Consider the following 19,309-nt stretch of genomic DNA (forward strand, 5'->3'; position numbering starts at 1 on the left):
CGGTTTTTTGTAATCATGCAACCCATATCTTTAAGGGTTAGGTTAGCCTGTCAGTTTAGAACCCACGTATTATAGCCATCTGATCAGAGTCATTACATGCTTGCTAAAAAGTGTGGTGGGTCCTTCAAGATACTCAAGGTGTGGCTCTGGATTGACAGATAAATGCCCCCTCTGAGAGAGAGAGACTGCAAGTCTAACCAGAACCATGGAAATCAGCATTCAGAACACCCATGGCTGAGAAAGGATTACATCATTTGATTTCAGCCACATATTTTTACCATTAAAGTTTATCTTTTAGCACATCCTAAATTTACATAATATCCTGTTGTTCTTGGAAACCAAACCCATTCCTAAGACTGCTTAGGCACATCCTCAGCTTTTAGAAACCCCCAGGAAAAAGCTTTTTATCCATTCTGATCATGCAACCAAATATGGTGTTACCCAAACTTCCTCAGGACGATGCTTTTGTAAACTTGCTAGATTGGATTAATCAAGTTGATGCAAATGTTGATTTTAAACAGATCTACTTTGATATTTTGATCTTGCATATCCATGCAAGTCAGGTACAGGAATTGAAGATGGTCATTTTTGCCCCCATGTTCAAAATTAATGGCTCAAACCACATTCAGACAGCCAAAAAGCCTGGACAGAATCAAGAGCTTTCAATATGTGGACCTTTAGTCTTGAAAGCAAGATTAAATTCTGCTGAATCATTCACAGCTATGGACTTCTGATAATGCATGCTAAACGAATTGCAGTGAATTTCACTGGTTGTGCCACAACACACAACTTCAGAAACAATACAGTTAGTATATATATATCAATGTCTTTCATGTTGCGATATAAACTTTTTTTTCTAATTCTAGGACTTTAAATTTCTTGTTGTGTCAAATGAAGAAGACAAAGTAACCATGACAATTGATAGAATACCCAAAGACAACTGTTCCAACAAACATCCCTGAGGCAGAGCAGGACAGAGGTGGGGAGGGCAATGGTCCAGGTCAGGAGGTCAGGAGCCACAAGTTTGGAAGATCCACCCCAGATGGCAGGAGGACTGAAGAGGTTACGCCCACATGTAGCAATTACAGTTTTATTTCATGACATGTGGACTGTGTATGAGAAGGCACGTCTACTCTCTAGAAATTGGACAAAGTAATATTTCAAAACTTTATCCAGCCATCTAAGAACAGTATTTTTCACTCCCAATGGACAAAAAAGAAATGAGCTGTCCTAATCATATAGAACAGAAAAGCTTCACAACCTCTGCTGTTATGTTTGATTTGAAAGTGGTGGATTCAGACTGGACTGGCACGAGATCGCTACCATGGAGATATGAATTCAAGAGGTCGAGAAAGTCATCTGCGAGAATTTCCAGGTCAAGTGCACAGCTTCTTAGTGTCAAGGGCCACGTGTAAAGTTTATTTTCAAATGCATGTGTCAAATTTGCAGTCATACATTTGGTTCTGCACAGCCTTAGAATAGATGAATGTAGACACTAGCAATGGATTGACTGATCCCTATTGACAGAAATGATTAAAATAAGACAGTCTTGGCTGGCATCGCGTGCACTTCAGGATACTTTTGGGTAAAGTCAAAGGGGTCCAAGGTGAGAGCATGTTTCCAATCCTCCACAGAAGGCCGTCCCCACAGGGTGCACTCAAAACACCTGTCGAGACTGTCACTTCAAGGAAAAAGATGTCTCATCAAACAGACACAATTGACTTGAAATGGCAGTAAACTTTATCGTTAGAATGCTTTCCCACTTCACATTTACTTCTTTTTTATAGTAAAAGATATTCTCTTTGCCAGACTTGACAAATAAATTTCTGGCATCAGTACCGCCACAATTTGTAGCTTTTCCTAACTACTAATCAGGTTAGAACACTTGTAACTTTTCCAAGAAGAATTCTACAGTCAAAGCTGCCAAGGGCACTGCTAACTACATCCTTGTGTTATAGTTCCTAAGATCTTTGTGGAACTTCTCCAGTTTTGGCTCCTGTGGGCAGAATGCTGGTTCCAATCCTGCTGAGCACACCACCCCTAGCCACACCTGTCACACTGCTGAGGAAGAATGCCCTTGTCAGGTAAGCCCAGGCAGGGATACATTTTCCACATGGACAGGGTTGCCCCTCTCACTTTCAGCTGGCGAGGCAGCAAAGGACTTCTGACACCACTTGGAATACAAGGAATTTGGGCAGGGGAACTGCCTTTCTACTTTGAGACTTCAGTATAAGTACAAATTTCATCTCTTTCATCTAAAATTGTTATGAACCATAAGGTTAGATAGGTAGGCAGAGACTGTAATGCTACATGCTTAATTGCTCTTAAACTTTCAAGTAACTATATAGTGTGGGGAAAACGGTTATTGAAGGAAAATGTTCTTGAATTCTTCTTTTGGGAACTGGGCTCAAGTCATTTTTTGCAGATTCCTTTTCGATCAAATGTTTCACTGCATGTCACAGATGAAGTCAAAAGCTGTACAGGATAAAGTGTTCAAAGAAAAATCAAGGGCCCATGTCTTCTCACAAAAGTCAGAAGGTAAGATTTGAATACTAACAGGCCTGGTACAGAGGGTGCCAAGAGAAAGTGATGGAGCTGACAGATGATAGGGTTACAGTTTGGTCACATTCCTGACCTGGTGAAAACCCTGAACCTGAACTTGCCATGTGATGTTTCTCCTTATTCTAGACATCAAAGTTTTTGCATAGACTCTTAGGACTTCTACTTAGCCCTGCGTTCAGCCATATCTTTGTACAAATACCTTTGATATTTAGTGTTTTTTCCAAAAATTATGTGTATGTCAAATAGTTTAATTGTTTATTTGGTCCTTCATTGAAAGGAATCTAACATTAGATGCTGTTGTGCTACCTATGTGTGTATAACAGTCAGTCCTTGCATCATTGTTTTGAACATAATGACTTCTAATCAGGAACTTACAAAACTTTGGGCCACCCTCTAACACATCTAACACATGCCGCTTTGAAATTGCTTTACAATCTGTGTTACCTTGGAATACAAGTACATAGAATACAAATTGTAATGCATGGCTTGGAGTCATTCTGGAAACTCCCATGTGAAGACTCCCTCCCATAGAGCTTGATCTATCAACTGGAGACAAATATTTGTTTTAGAGACCCTTTGGGATGTTCCTATCTAAGGCTGGGTTATTGCACAACCAGGACACAAGAAATCAGAACAAAAAGATTATTTAGAAACCAATAAATGATATTATCGATAGACGATAACAATCATGACTAGAACAAAAAGGTTATCTGAGAACACTAAAATTCTACACAGCAAACATTAAATGTCCTATCCCTAGATAGGATTTAAAATAGAAACATTCCTATGTCACTTGTCACCACTAATTAGACACTTTGCAATCATTCCAACATTCCAATGTCTCCATGCTCCAATTTGGTCCAATCATTCTTTCTTGGAAGTGGGAGGATTTCGAAGGAATTTGTTTTCCAAGCAAAGATTTTGGATGTACTTTCCAACCATGACCTTGTCAGAAAACTAGTGTAGCAACAGTCTGGAAACTGAGGATAATATACAGCACACTTCAACCTGGAAACCAGTACTGTGTGATGTCATTCTTGAAACTGCATTTTGGGCCAAAAATGTTTGAAATGACTGCAGAAAAAAATCAATTATTTTTCCTCGTCCAGGTACGACCTAAAAAGGATGCAAATACAAAATAGCAAAGTGTTATCCATCATCATCATCATCTTCTCCAAGCAGATGTTGAGGTGAATGATCATCAGGAGTGAGTGGTGGTCAGAGAAGCCAGGCAGTCAGAAAACATAAAAATCTTCCACCCAACATCTGCTTGGAGATTACCTAAGAGTACAAAATATAGAAGCATGCATGTCAGAGTGGGAGGGGATCTTTCATGGACTTGTTGATTAGTGTTAATTGGCCCATCCTGTGAAACCCTGTGTGAGTCTTTGTGCTGGGATCATCTCAGATTAACATGGCATTACTTTGTGTGTTCCTGCCAAGCAGGCTACCCTGGGAAAATTCACACTTCACCACTTATTTAGAACTGGGGGTATAAAAAGGTAGATTAGTCACAAACATTCAGGATTCACTTGTCGAAGCCATGCTAATGAAACTGCGTGTTTGGTGGAGGAAATAAGGAAATCCTGGATGATTAATTATATGAGCTATTGCTTGCTTGTAAAACAATAAAGATGTCAAAACTGTCCTGGACACTTGTTGATTGCTGTTAAATCTATATGATAAGTTTGAACAACATTGCGAACACAGTGGTAATTTTTGGGTTGACTTGTGAAAATAATGAACATACCACTTTTGGCTACAAGGCAGAAAAATAAAATCACTTTCTTATACTTCTGACAAGTCAATTGATAGACATAAACACTTAAAACTTGATACTGTCTATCATACATAAACTTGGTGATAAGATCTTCTCCCTCAATTAGTGCTTGAAAGAGATCTTTGCATAAATAAACAGAAAATCAGACCTTTTAGGAACCTGTAAAAACCACTGGGGAGATAAGAATAAACCTATCAACATGACCCCACACCCTGCCTGGCAATGTGTCTATACAGGGCAAGTTATTCATTCCTGTCCCTTGACAGACTGCTTATGAAATGTAATCTGTGTTTGTCTGGGGTTCGGGAAGTGAACCATCACCTTTGCATCCACCTTCCAAATATTGATACCACCCTTTCCCATCTTCTGTTTGAACCTAGAGGATAGGAGCTAACCTTTGTGTGAACGCCTCAAAATCAACTGTCACATATATACATATATACGGTCATTTTTAATAACTGTAGGACAATATGCGAATGTGTTCTTATGAAACCAGAGCTGTGACAGGAAGGTATGTAACCAGGGTGACATCAGTCACATACACCCCCAGTTCATGGGAAAGGTCTGGGCAACATCAAAGATGTCTGCCCTATAGGCCCAGATAACGTCCCCTCACACAGAACAGACATGCCAACACCCTTAGGCCGACTTTAGACTGACGACGGTATACGATCGCACGACAATCGTTGTGGGCGACGGCTGACTTTAGACACATGACCAGAAAGTGTGGCGGACACCCGCAGCGCAGGATGGCACGCCGCGCGCCAATTCAAAATGGCGAGAGAACCCCTTTTTCGGCATGCTGCAGCAGATTGTTTTTATTCTGCTTTTAACTCGTTGTCCTGTTGATGAGACGCCGAGTTTGTGCCCAGCAAAGAAGGGGTATATGGCACATGTACCGAGCGGGGCTATACCCGGGTTTGAACCCGGCGTTCGGTGCTGCCGTCGGCCTGGCTACATTGGCCGGGAAATGTGGATCGGCGGATCGGCTCGTACTAGAGAAGTAGCGATTGGTGGCGGGGGATTGTACTAGACACGTATGACGATATAAAGTCTTTGGTTTGACGACATAAATGATACAGGCGATGTGCTTGGACATGAAATAACGCTTGCAGGCTTATTTGCATAAGGCCAATGACCTCCCACTTCCTTCGCCGGCGACGGTTCACTTTAGACGGTGGAAAATCCTCCTCGGACCCCCCGCTGAAGGATCGCACGATAGGGTCCGAGGTGGTAGTGACGACGATTCGAGGATTACCGTCGTGCGACTATTTTGATCGTGTTTAGACGGTGGTAAAATACCGTCGCCGGCAACATCTTGACGATAAACATTCGTACGACTATTGAACCGTCGTCAGTCTAAAGTGCCCCTTAGATCTATCCCTGCCTCAAAAATAGTCGTTTACGGTTTAGCAATAATATGTAGACGTTGGCAATAAAAAGTATGTACAAAATTATAACACGGAATGAGAAGCTGTAATTAAGTTCTTATAAATGTCAACGTGAACTGTTACAGTAATCAAACACACTGGTCAGTCACTTCCCCAAGTTTTCTCCCAGAATTGGTTAGTGTCCCAACCTACATTTTGTAACTCAAGGCAAAGTGAATTAAATTACATGTATATTGTTGTGCTTGTAATAAAGTTGTATAGAGCAGAATTCCAGGAAAATGAAAGTAAAAGAAGATATTCAATTTGCAAAAGGCAGTTTGTATGTGGAATCCTATTAAATCAATTGAAACAGTAGCAGATAATTTTGCTAAAAGTTGACCCATGACATTGGTGGGGAAGTGTGTGTATTGGAAAACAAGCAACAAGTTTCCCACACACCCATCCCCTGGAGGTTAGTGGTTAATCCCTTACCAATGGATCACCCTGGCTGGTGGTCTTCTCCTGAACAAGAAAGACAGTTTCCAAGAACATTGTCCCATTCACATATCTCTCTATTATCCCCTTTGTATCCATTGTTGAATCCCTTCTCCTATACACAAGGCATACCTCCTGCCAACTTTTTACAGAACAAACCACCCTAAATGGCCAATCACCAAGTTTATTTCTCTTGGGTCTGAAAAAATATGCAACTATTCTCTGTGATTTTCCGAGTCATGCACTGCTTGAGAATTCCCGGATTCCAAAGTCATGCACCACTGGTACTGAATTACTGAATTGACCATCTTCCTTTTTGACAGGCTGCTTATGTCTGCCATCTGCTCTTCTTGGGAAGACAGTCTGTCAGTCTGACACTGTTTACCCAAATCTGGTGCCATGAGATCCGCTTATCAACAGCTATAAACAGTTACCATCCACAGAAAGCATCTTCAGCTTAAAAAGTGCGTCTGTATTTATCTAACAAACCTGGAAAATTATCATAATACAGCATTTAGGCTAGTAACAATAGGTAGTGACTACCTAACAAATGTAAATTTTCTGCTTTCAACAATGGTTCTGTTCCACAGCGACGAAACAATGTTGCTATTACAATGAACAATGGTGAAAAACACTTCCTTTCCATACTTTAAACACTTTGTTATCCAAATATCGAGTAAAAAGGACTACCATAACAACCTGCATTACAACTTTTGTGACCTACACATGCAGAAAAACTTTTTTGTGCATCAGATTATGCAAGGAGTTTTCAATTGACACTACTTGGATTACCTTTGTTCCTACAAAACAAAACTCCTGAAAATCTGGGCTGAGAACAAGGAAGTGGAGTGCCGAAAAAACTAGTTGACATGACCATACGAAAAGAACTGTACATGGTATCCACACTGTTACTGTTTAGGTTCTCAGATCCTGTTGACAACCAGCTAAACAAATGCAGGTACTTGAATAAATAAACAAGAGTACAGCTCAACAGTAAGTACTCCAGCAAATACAGCGTACAATCGGATACTGGGAGCTCTAACCAAGAAGATTTTCGACTATGCTAATACTAGAGATGGATACAAAGGTATTCCCCTTACCAATGGCTTTAGGGATCAAAACGTCAGCGCAGATCAAGTAACCCAAAATTTTCAACTTCATTTTTGGTACCCGAACTACATTGAATTTGAACTCATTTACAGACTGACAAAATGCTAGATTTATTTCAAGCTCATCATTTGCAATGACGAAGAAGTTTGAAATAAATCTATCTATGTCCTCACACTATGAAGAGTTGTCTACATGCCAGTTTGAAATTTCCACATGAAAAGCTTGTGTCTGAAGGCATGGTCTCATTTGCCCATTTCCCCTCTCTGTCTCTGGGAGCAAATTGGAAAAGAATGTCATGGCCCCAAATACAATGGTATGCCACCTCATTAGGTCATTCCTGTTTTATCTGCAGACAATGACAGAGATGTAAACTTCATTAGAACCAATTTCGCGGGAGAACCAAGGATCAGCCTCTTCTTTCTAGGAGTCTGGACCCCAAAACAACGAGCATGTTGAGGCATATACTCGTTTGGTTGCCAGGTCCTTACAAATCACCAGTATTGACATTCCCAATTAGTTTGGGGAAGGGTCGGCCCTGGCGGCAAAGAGCAAAATCCAAACAGCAAACGTTTATTGTGTGCAACCTCCGAATCTTTCCCAGAAAAGGCATGTGCTTGCTTGGATGGGTGACACTGTAACTTTTTGGGCTGTTTGCCAGAAATGTGGGGTGCCACATCTATTACCTCTACTGTTGGTACCTGTCACATTAATCCTGATCACTGTCACCAAAGGTCTCAGACTAGGAAGAAAGGTGGTGCTTGGTAATATTGAAAGTGATAAAATATCCCTGTCTCTGGTTTGGATAAAAAAAGAGCATGACTGTGTGCAAACCTTTGTTGAACACCTGGACAAAAACGACAAAGCATACCATCAACCAACAAAAGAACACAATAATAAACACAGGTGAGCTTCAATGTCAAGAAACACAATAGATTGTTCTCATATTCAATACAAAAACAATGGTATTCTTTTGTTGTGCTCAATTCCAATACCTAACACACACAAAAAGTACATGTATAAACAAAGGCACGTTCTTTGTGAAAGGAGTGGTTTTCTCTGTATAAACTATAATCAAGTGCATAACGTTATACAGCATCCTCTGATCTCTATTACATAAGAGATATGACCTGGTCATCTTGGCTCAGCTCCCCTTATCAGAAGGTGTTTTCCAATAGCTAGTTGGCTCATTTATCACAATTTGCCGGACTGACCAAAGAAGCTTCCCTATCAGCCCCTACTGTACTGTTTCCTACCAAACAAGTGCTAATGGGGGACCAAAATAATAACATGTGAACATGAGAAGCTCTGCCGGGGGCCTGTCTTTCAGCAAGCTTTATCAGCACACAGCTTTCCTTTGAAGCTCAGCCTTGAGTTCATCCCAGCTGTGTGGGGCAGTGGTGTTATAGCTGGCAATAGGTACAACCATCAAAATTCACTTCAAACACGAGGAAAGGACGCCACTGTGGATGGAACCAACCATATTTCCTGCAGGAAATCTTCGCTGTTTTTGTCTGGAATGAAGAAATGATCATGGACCATTCCATTTGGAGGGGGGGTTAACTTATTAGGATTTGAGACTTTTAGATAGTAATTGAACTGTCAGAAGTAGCAAATAGCATTGCCTGGCAAACTTCTTGATGCTTTTCATAGTTAAAGGTACTTTTTCATTGAAATAAATTCAGAAAATTAGAGTAAAAGCTCATTCATGTTGATAGAAAACATTATCAGTTTTGTCCTTTTACAGTCACACCGAACTTTAGGTAACATTTACATAACTAAGAAAAGTAATTGTTGGCACGCACCATTGAAGTTGTATGCTAAGAAGTAGGAAATTGGCTTGTAGACAAACACAACTCAAGTTTGTTGGCAAACATTTGTTACAATTAAAATTCATGAGCCATCAACTTTCGCACTTGATCAACATATCAGGTAACGGTTTACATAACACTTGCCAAAAATAACAGATAAATAATAATCACTATCTATTCCAAATCACTGTCAAAAACTGTGTTAGTCAACCATCATTCCCCCTTCTTGAAATTCAAACTTTTTCTCAGATTCCTACTGGTATAAAAATGTTTACAGCAGACCCCCCATCCCCCAAAGTAAACAAATTTCTTGTTGTCAATGTAATAATAGATAACGAGATAAAAATTGCAATTTTCCTGCTAAAAGACGGTTGTGCACAAGGTAAAGGAAAACGGGGCTGCTAGAAAACCTAAAGATTTCCTCTCCCAACATCTGCTTGGAGATTAGCTTCACCCTGTAAAAGCCATGTTACCCGATGACCCATTGAGGTCCGAGTCAAGCAGTCCCAACAAGTTCCAGACATCCGTACACCGGCAACCGAACCAAAAATAAACTATCATTGCATACACTGCAACTCAACACTGTTTCATGTGCTACTATATACGTCAAATCTACAAGGAAACGCATAAATCCATCAAGAACATGAAGTCAAACAACGAGAGGGGATCAGGCTCGGGCGGTCCCGTTATACGCGCTACATACCCCCGCACTGCTTTACTAAAATTCCTAAATATTTATACAACTTTCCGGAGGCTCAGTTGAACATATTTTTCTTGGACAGCTTGTCAGCGATGTCTGTAAGTGTGTGCAGGCAAGGACAGGGCGAGATCTCGGCTAGACTTACGTTTTCCTGTGCTAGGACGGGGGAGATGAGGAGTGGTAGCAGTAGTAGGACAGCGCGGCACGGGCCGACCGCCGCCGGACAAGAGGCCATCATCTCTCGGCGCGCGAGTGATCCTGGAAAGCGGAGCCAAGCACCGCGACACGGCGGTAAACTCACGACCTCCCCGATAAACCCACCGCAGCTAGTGGAAAACCTCGCGATCTGCTCAGATCTGCGGCCACATAAATCCAGGGAAAGCTCTATCCACGAGATCCACAGGAAAACTTGGAGAAGAAGTCGCGAGGATCCTCCACTGTGAAGTGCCCGAACTGATCGAGTGCAGAGGACTTCCCCACTTCTGCTCTTCCAGGAACCGCCGTCACCCCCTCGGAGTAGCGGTACTAGGATTTGTAAAATTGCTAACACAAAAATAACCTTCTATCTAAATAGTAGTTTCTCGACAAAAAACTAGTGATAATGAGAATATCATACGTTTTACCAGTTAATGATGCCTATAGTCAAATGTTAGCGTGTTTACATTGTGGAATAGTTGGCATTCTGACTAATATGTCGGGGGAGTGGAAAAGTACCGGGAAGAGCAGGAGCAAGAGTAATTTACCTTACAGGCATGTTATTGGCCGACCCGCGGGGATTTCGGCACCCATCAGTCCGAACCGAGAAGAAAGATGTCTCCAGGGAATAAAAGAATCCAAACATAAACTTTTTATGTCACAAAATGTGTGATATAATATAAGACAATGCATTCGCCATCCATTTTCATCGGACTCGGTACCCGTACTATCATACTATGACCACTACTGAGACAATAAACTTGAATGCCATGTTATTGTAATGTACCTCAATAAAAGTTGTTAGGAGATATGACACTTTGTGTAATGGAGTGTTTGTTCGTTACTTTCCGTTTCCAATAGACTATATCTTAAGTCTGCCTCTAGAAATCACATCAGAATTACTACTACTACTAATTCAAAAGCGGTAAATATTAAAGTCACTTTTGTGATCAAACCAATTAATTATCATCTTCTTTGTTTACTGATTCGCCCTTTGCCTCATCAGCAATTAATCTATGTACATTTTTACAGTGAGGTTAGGATATATGCGCTGTTATGACCTTGGTAGTAATCAAACTTATTCACAAGTTGGTTTTACCCTCGAAGTTAACATTGATAGGTTCTCTTTCGTTTGAAGTTATCCATGTCTCGGACCGCGCCATCCAGTAATTGTACATACTGTTTACAAGGAACACCGCGGGAGTAAACATCGTTCAAATTACCCAGGGAATTCTGGTAGGACTTTGTACTCCCCCAGGAAGACTGAGTTGGTTGGTTGGTTGGTTGGTTGGTTGGTTGGTTGGTTGGTTGGTTGGTTGGTTGGTTGGTTGGTTGGTTGGTTGGTTGGTTGGTTGGTTGGTTGGTTACTTGGTTGGTTACTTGGTTGGTTACTTGGTTGGTTACTTGATTGGTTACTTGATTGGTTACTTGGTTAAAAAGCTTGCCTCCTTATTTGCTTTTCCTAACCTCTTATCTAAAATTCTACGTCCTACCATGGAGGTCCTTTCTTTGGCTCGACAGAAGTAGCATTTTCATGTGACAAATGGAATTATGTCAAAGACCATCATCTCTTCCGGTGCCTTGTGGGCCAGAGGAAACCTGAATACGCCCCAGGTCATGATTTGATGGAAATAGTCAGTTTTTCAATTACATTTGACCTTGAACCACCACATGTGGCTTAATTCTGTCCATACGGAAATTCCGTGGCCTTCAGGCCTTGACAATGGCCTGGGATGCAAGTAAAAGGACACATAGGTGGCTAGGAAAGTTATCACCGGTAGATATTTGGTCTCAGAGACGGCGTCGCGTGTGCAAGGGTGCATGTTATGTCCGTCGGCGCCCCCCTGCCCCCTTGTTTGTATCAACAACACTTCAACAACCCCCTCAAACTATCTCGTTTCCTCGCTTACAAAAGCTCCAATTGTGTGTGGCAAGTTTGTCTGGTTTGAAACCTCCTCATCCCTTTACATGGCAAACACGCGGGCACAAAGGCACTGTATGTGGAAGAAATGGCGATGTCGTGTCGCCTCTCGAGAGCACGACACGCGTGGCACACAAAAGGTCGCTCTGCAAGCCTGCGGTTTAACATTGACACTGCCTTGACACCACAGAGTCTTTGTAGGGACCTACTAGCTATAGTGTAAAGACACAACTGACGCTCTTGTTACATCACATTCTTCATTTCATGTACAGAACTTTGCCCTGATCATGAGTGATCAGTTATTTAGGTATCATCTCACATCAGTCTGATGTAGAGAACTTCGAATTCCCTACAACCTCGGTTGGCAATGCGAACTGCATTCAGTTCAAGCAAGAATGTTTCTATACTTCCTTGGTTCAAGAGAGTAAATATGGCCTTTGCTGTAAAACGAGTGATTTTCCGAGAGAGAAAAACACGACCCTGCTAATCACCGTACTACTGTACTTGGGTTACTATGGTTACTTTCTTCTAGATGATATCCATTTTCTCACAGCAAGTGTCAAAACGGGTATCAATCAAAAGAGTGAAACGATTCCCCCCTCTCTAACCTACAGTCGACTTTTTAGATGAAAGCAGGGTGAAAGAGACTCCCACGGCTTCATCAGAACCCACAGTAGTGGGCCGAGGGTTACGTCATGTCTGGCGAGAACTGTTCATACTTGACACCAATAAAGTAAACACCTGTCGGCAGGTGTGAGACAATACACTTAGCGCTCCGGACACACCATTGCCACACGCTTGGGGAATGCACCATGCCATTCCTCCACAAATTAGAACTCATGAAGCATTTCCCGACGTCTCATTGCTACAAAGTATGAAAGAGAGATAAGAAGAAACTTCTTTGTGACGCGCTATCATTTTATGTCAACACGTGTGCAGCTAGCCGAGCGTCGCTCGCCAGGAAGTATGCATGGTATACACACGTATCGACCATCACAGATCAGGAAACCACTATTCTAGGTGACAATATCCTTATCGGTTATTGAGGATGTTTACCATAAATTACAGAGCCGACTATAACTTGCCACGAAAAACCGAGTTACCGCGAACAGGAAGAGTGTGTAATTCATGCGGTGAACCAGCACTTGGCGTCTTTTTAAAGAACTTAAAGCTATATGACGAACCGTCTCGGGTTTGTTTTGTAACGTCATGGCGTTTTCCTGTATGTGTCTGCTGTTCCTTTCAAACCTCCTTGCTGTAGCATACCGTACAGTCTGGACGACAGGAGGCGTAGGGCGTTTCTAGACGTGGTTATAAAGAGGCAGGAAATGATGTAAAGGGGGCAAAATGTGGAAATCACAGGGGAACATCAGGTCCTTCGGGGCACTGAGTGATATTCTACCGAGTATAGTACGTATTTATGAAATCGCATGCACACAGAGACACGTGTACGCACACACATGCACACACACAAGCACACACACAAACAAACACAAACACACACACACACACACACACACACACACACACACACACACACACACACAAACACACACACACACACACACACTACCACACTTCCACACTACCACGCACAAACAAACAACACACTCTAAAAGCAAACAGACAATGCCTTGACTTGTAGTCGGTATTACTTTAAAGCATAAACTATAGACCCAGGACCGTACTTTGCCAACTAATAATACATGTATCAGTCAGTAACCACTACGTGTTTAGTGCACTTCAGTCTGGGACCAGTCGGAATGTATTTGAGCCATACTATCCTTTGACATTGTGTTCTTTTGTGACTTGTGAAAGCGAACCCTGACACAAGAAAACAAAGCCTTTCCACAAGCTTTTCTAAGACTCTCTCAGGTATGCCGTGACACCTGCAGTGTTGATCTAGCTACCTTGTGTGTAACCAGCCAAGGATCAAGCGATAAAGCCAAGTATCTGTGACACAGGAGTGACTTCAAATCTCACGGTGGCTGGCCGTGGATGGGCGCTTTTGTGTGCCAAACAAAGGTGTGGGAGATAGGATCAGTCACGGTCACCGCTACATGCGGGGTGGTCTATACAGGTCTTTTATAGGAACACAATGGAGAAAAACATGGTTATTTCGAACGAGGTGGGCATGTGGGATTTCTTTTCTTCTTCTTTTTTCAATTACCGCACTTCAAGTTTCTTCCTCCGATGTTGGCTAAGTAAAAGGTATACTCTTAGTATTACATAAGAAAACTTTTTGGACCCATCTCCTGTTGATTGCTTGCGGTTACGAAGAGGTTCAGTGGATGTTGTGGATAATAATCTGTAACCCCAATAAAGTCAAGTTACGCCTACGGTTATGTTACAGAGACCCTCTCTGTGGTATTTGGGTTGCAAAGCTACACAAGCAAGCGAACTTTTTCCCAATACTCCCACCTACTTTCCCATAAGCGTGGGTCGATTCTGGTATTGAAAGAAACTGTGGGGTTATCAAAGAAAAGATAACAGTGAAAAGGCAACATTGAAAAGCTTCCGATGAAAACACCGTCTTTATTTTGTGACCTGTCTGCAATGATTGTCGCGACGATACGGTTGTCATGGCAACATGACGTGGTGGGGGAGTGTCGTCTGCACTGACAAACAGACCACCTGTTTTCGATAAAACGAACTGGAAATGGTCTAGATGTCTTAAAGTTCATTTAACGAGGTTATGTGCCCTTGAAAATGAATTTTTCAATCTTATGTTCAGTCCCATGTGCATCTGTATATGTGCACAGTTAAAACTGTCATTGCTGTCTATCCCAGAATATCACCTACAACGACCACTCTCATACATCACTTACGGAGACAGTGTTGGTGTATGTGTGTCATCCTTTATACATGTATTACAACAATTACTCTGCAGCGACTTTCCTTGTTAGTCTGAAATTAGATGCACTGAATCCGTTGTTGTCACCTGCGCCAACGGTATACGGAGAGAATATTCCTAAATAGCTCCAATCTTAATGCCCGGAGACAATATGCGGTTGACCTTCCCCTTTCGTTGGCTCAAAGAGTCAAAGGGGCACTTGTGGAATGGAACGGGGCTCTCTATAAACTGCTGGCGTCTTCGTGTTCTGACGTCAGCCCTCAGCCATCCAATAGGGGTTCCATATAAGACGAACGGGACGTGACACGCAATGTCACATGTGGATAGAGGAATCGTTTGGAATCCTTTATATAGTTTGGAATTACGGGATTTTGAAGACATACTCAAGTTTCAAGAATCTTCTCTTTCCAGTCGCTGAAGTCAAGACGTCTGCTTGAGATTTCAGAACCAGGTGTAAACTGCCAAGACGTCAGATGACACCTCGGTAGATTCGCCTTCGTCTTCTACTAGTGTTTCTAATTAGTGGCTCGTTTCTCTGCTGATATACAGCGGCTGGTTAACTTTTCATTTTCCTAGAAATCAAACCTGCTCACAAAGTAGACTTGAGTCGATGCCCTTCCAAATTTCAGCAAGATCGATGAGGAACTATTGATGTTTCAGTATACTTGTTTATTGCGTTTTCACATAAGACTGAACTCATTAGTTTTAGATAGCATGTAATTACTGCAAATAAAGCAACTGCCTCTGATCTACGCATCTCCATCACTGTAGCTAACCTGGAAACGAGAATGTTTTCTAAGACGTTTGACTTGACGACACGTCTTGATCCCGGGCTGGATACACTGCAGCATGCTGACAAAAAAGTTTAATATCTCCCACAAGGTCGTGCGTCGCCTGGACCCTAAGCCACAGGTCCTCAGAAAAGACACACGTCTGACAAAAATCATTCCACAGATCCCGTCGGAACAGACGATAGAAACAGGAGAGGCAGTGTTGCCGCTACTGGAGATCAGAACCAGGTGTCAACTCGGTTGGCAGGATCGCGTGTGGACGTACAGGGGAAAGACGCGGTGTGGCGAATAAATCTCTACAAACAGCTTACGTTGGGAGCCTGTAGTGACCGACTTTACACACACTTTACCATACATAACGCTTTCAAAGTGGTCTAAATCTTTTCAAGCTATGGCAAGCCGCACGCCTCACCACATGACCACAAAGTGACCTCGTTTGAAGTACTGAAATTGACCCTGTTCTCCGCCACCGAAAGATCTTCCTGCGCCGGAGACCAAAGGTTGAGCAGGTTTTCTTCAGTTCGAGCCAGCATTTGCCATCGCGGTTTCTTTTTTGTTTCCGGCTGAGCAAGGATTGAAATTAAGGACAGAGATGAAGTCATAGTGATATATATACATGGGTGGGTGTGCAGCTCCTAATCCACTTTCTGTTGTCCAAATGATTCACATTTCAAAAGCTCTTTTACTGAGATACTACAGCGGCGGTAAGAGTTAGCCGTGTATCGCCACAGTCCGACTATTTTTGAGACAAACGCCAGTTCCGTTGTGTCCTAGATCTCCTGAAGAAAAAAACGTTCTTCCATCCTCCAATGTGGCATTCATCCCATTTTAATTCTTCCAGCATGGAAACCTTTTCTTTCAGCGATAACCCTGTGTCATCCCAGCATCAACTTTAAGCCAAGACACAAGATAAGTTCGTCTCGCGTCTCAGGGTATGTGTAAGGATTGATAGCGGTCACATCACCTCTGACGTACCTGGGGCGTAAACAAGCCTCGGCTGTCAAGTGCCGTTTCTCATCTACTTTATATATATCTCCATGAGATAAACCGCAAATCCTTCAATTATATATTGATAGTGAGGTGGCACATTTTGGTCTGCAAACACTCACTATCTGCAAGCAGTTAGTTTATCATTTCTCACAACCTTCCAAAATTTTGGATGCCGGTGAACTCGGGGAAAAACACACGAGCGACGTCTAGCATTATATAAAGCGAGACTTTTTTTTAGATATAATGCCCAAACGTTTGACAGTACTGAAGCAGTAGGCTACTGGAACTGTGTTACAAGGGACCAGCACCTAGCTTGGCACAGTAAAGGTAAACATAACAGGCATTCGTCGATGTGCGATACTGATGAAGACGAAGAAGATATCTAGAGTTCTAGACGATCATCGGATGTGTGACAAAGATGCCACCCTGAGTAGTGCACATGCACATCTCATACACGGCTCATGTCACTACTGACCATGCTGAAGTACTTGGCGGGTTAGAAACAAGCGATGACTTCAACAGATCCGCTGCACCCGGCCCTGCCTCAAGCACTGACCTCAGGCTCCCAGAGCCTCTTCAGGATCTCTCCAGACAAGTGTTTTGCAAGCAAGATGTCAGCATCGCCTGGACCTCCTACTCAGTTGACGAAAGACACGGGAGAATCCTCCACAACAGAATCTCAAGTAGCGCCTTGGAAAGGAACAGAGAGCCCTTCATGGCCTTCATTTTGACCTCTTCGGTCACAGCGGTGTGTCAGTGGAGGATGTTTGGATGCGGCAGTGATGACATCTATCAAGTTTATGAATGCAGACTTCGTAATCTCGCTATCTGGATTTCTTCTGTGGCGAAAGGATCTAGGGACAGGACTAAGGATTAGATGGAGACTGCAGCAACCAAATGGAGTTTTGTGGGCAAAAGAGCAAAACGTAGTAAGGGCCACAGTAAGGTAAGGGAGGCCAGAAAAAGACTGCTCCTAATATGCTCTATATCATACCATGGAGTTGCTCCTACCTCAGACTTACCCTGAGGCAGTGACTCGATGTTTGTAAGTTTTTAGGCACGCGAAGCTCAACTACTGTGGCAAAAGGTATGACTAATTGTCTAGGAATTTCTCCCCTGAACACAAGTCTGCCGCAACACCCATTTCGATATCCCCATGATACTTCAGTTTACCTACGGGGTCAAGAGGGTTAGGAACGGGTTCCCCGAAAACTCCAATAGAAATACCAACAAAAGTCCATTTGTTTTCCACGGTCCTTCCATCAAAGTGGGGTCAACGAAGGACAAAGATGCATTCATCCTCGTTAAACGGCTGAAACAGGCGCAGGCATTGGGTGGTCCATGATATGGCATACGTTCACTTTGTACAACATTATATGATAAGTATGACATTCATATACTAAGTAATATTCATAGAAATTGAACCTGTCTACAGTAGTTCACGTTATTTCGTACAGTTTGTTAGTAAGGTAATTAACGTCTGGTTTGTTCATGTCTTTTTTGAAAGAGCATAAACGTGCAATAAAAGTCTTTTATTCATTCATATGATACAGTTTATTGGTGCAAGATAGTGCGCTAGTGAGGCTTGAACTTTTAAGTGATGATTTAAAAATCATCACTTCACGGTGTTCAAGGCTAATAGAAGACAGTTCCGTCTCAGATGCGTCTAACAGGAAGTGAAGTGTCTCCTCCTGTGAGAGTAGCGGGATGCTGACAGCTCCTGGGCAGGTGATGGGGTGAGCAGTCTGATGACCCGGTCATGGGCGAAGACGTTTCGGTGATCTCCTGACTTCGCACTGTCACAGAAGTCGGTTCATGATGACTAATTTGGGGTTTATACCACACTCAGGGTTTTCAGTCTAGAAAATGTATGACAGAAAAAAAAGTTAAGGAACATTCAAACATAAGCGGACGTGGTACATATTTGGATTTTGGAGGGTCTTGATGAATGAATGAATGAAAGAATGAATGAATGGTTTATTCTATCATTTCGTGTTGATGATACAATCATGTGGCAATCAGACCAAAATGACTGGTGAAGAGGGCTTACACGGCTTTTAGCTGCCCCTCCACAATGTTTGAGTGGACTAGTCCTGTTGAGTCACGATTGACGTGCCCATGCAGACATAGCAGTCCAGTGTTTGAGTAGATACTACAGGCTACTGCAGGCTGTAGGCTGATGAATAGTCACAGAACAGACTGTGCAGGTCTGGCATATCTTCATAGCGTTGCGCTGCCATCCAAGTGGTCACCCCAGTAGGTGCATTTAACGCACGTCCAGTCACTGCAATATTTTCAGGCCAGAGAATCAGATAAACCGCCCAAAGTTGTATTCAGCCACCATGGAGGTATAACCTCCATGCAGCCACTGACGGACCACTGACCAGTGGACACAAGAACGGGTCACTGCAGAACAGAATCAAGAAGACACCATGCTGTGAAACTTTGTGGCAAGCTTCATGTAATAACATGTTTAATTGTGCTGTTTTATTGCAAAGGTTTGGGATGATAATAGTTTTCACAAGATTTTTTCCGCACTTTGCCATCTCCCGGCCAGGATTTGTCGGACACACCACAGGTACAAATGTGCCTCTCAGCTACCCACAGGATAATTTGACCTTTCACCAGACACGTTTGTATCAACCTGTCCTTACTAATCCCGTTCTCTAGCCAGTTCTACACTAAACAGGAAATCCTTGTTTGTGGCTGTTTTATGCAGTCTTATCTGAAGTT

At 42.5% G+C, this 19,309-nt stretch overlaps 1 protein-coding gene across 1 annotated transcript in view; it reads right to left on the minus strand.

Annotated features, from left to right (window-relative positions):
• Nucleotides 1-10,308, minus strand: part of LOC109479630 (basement membrane-specific heparan sulfate proteoglycan core protein-like) — an 86,520-nt gene extending 76,212 nt beyond the window's left edge. Inside the window, exon 1 of the mRNA XM_019781616.1 lies at nt 9,971-10,308. Within this exon, the coding sequence (XP_019637175.1) occupies nt 9,971-10,063 (93 nt within the window). The 5' untranslated portion in view covers nt 10,064-10,308. The remainder of the gene's footprint in view (nt 1-9,970) is intronic.
• Between the last annotated feature and the right edge of the window lie 9,001 nt (nt 10,309-19,309).

Source organism: Branchiostoma belcheri, unplaced genomic scaffold, assembly GCF_001625305.1.
Source record: "Branchiostoma belcheri isolate BF01 breed outbred unplaced genomic scaffold, Haploidv18h27 scaffold5, whole genome shotgun sequence".
Lineage (NCBI taxonomy): Eukaryota > Metazoa > Chordata > Leptocardii > Amphioxiformes > Branchiostomatidae > Branchiostoma > Branchiostoma belcheri.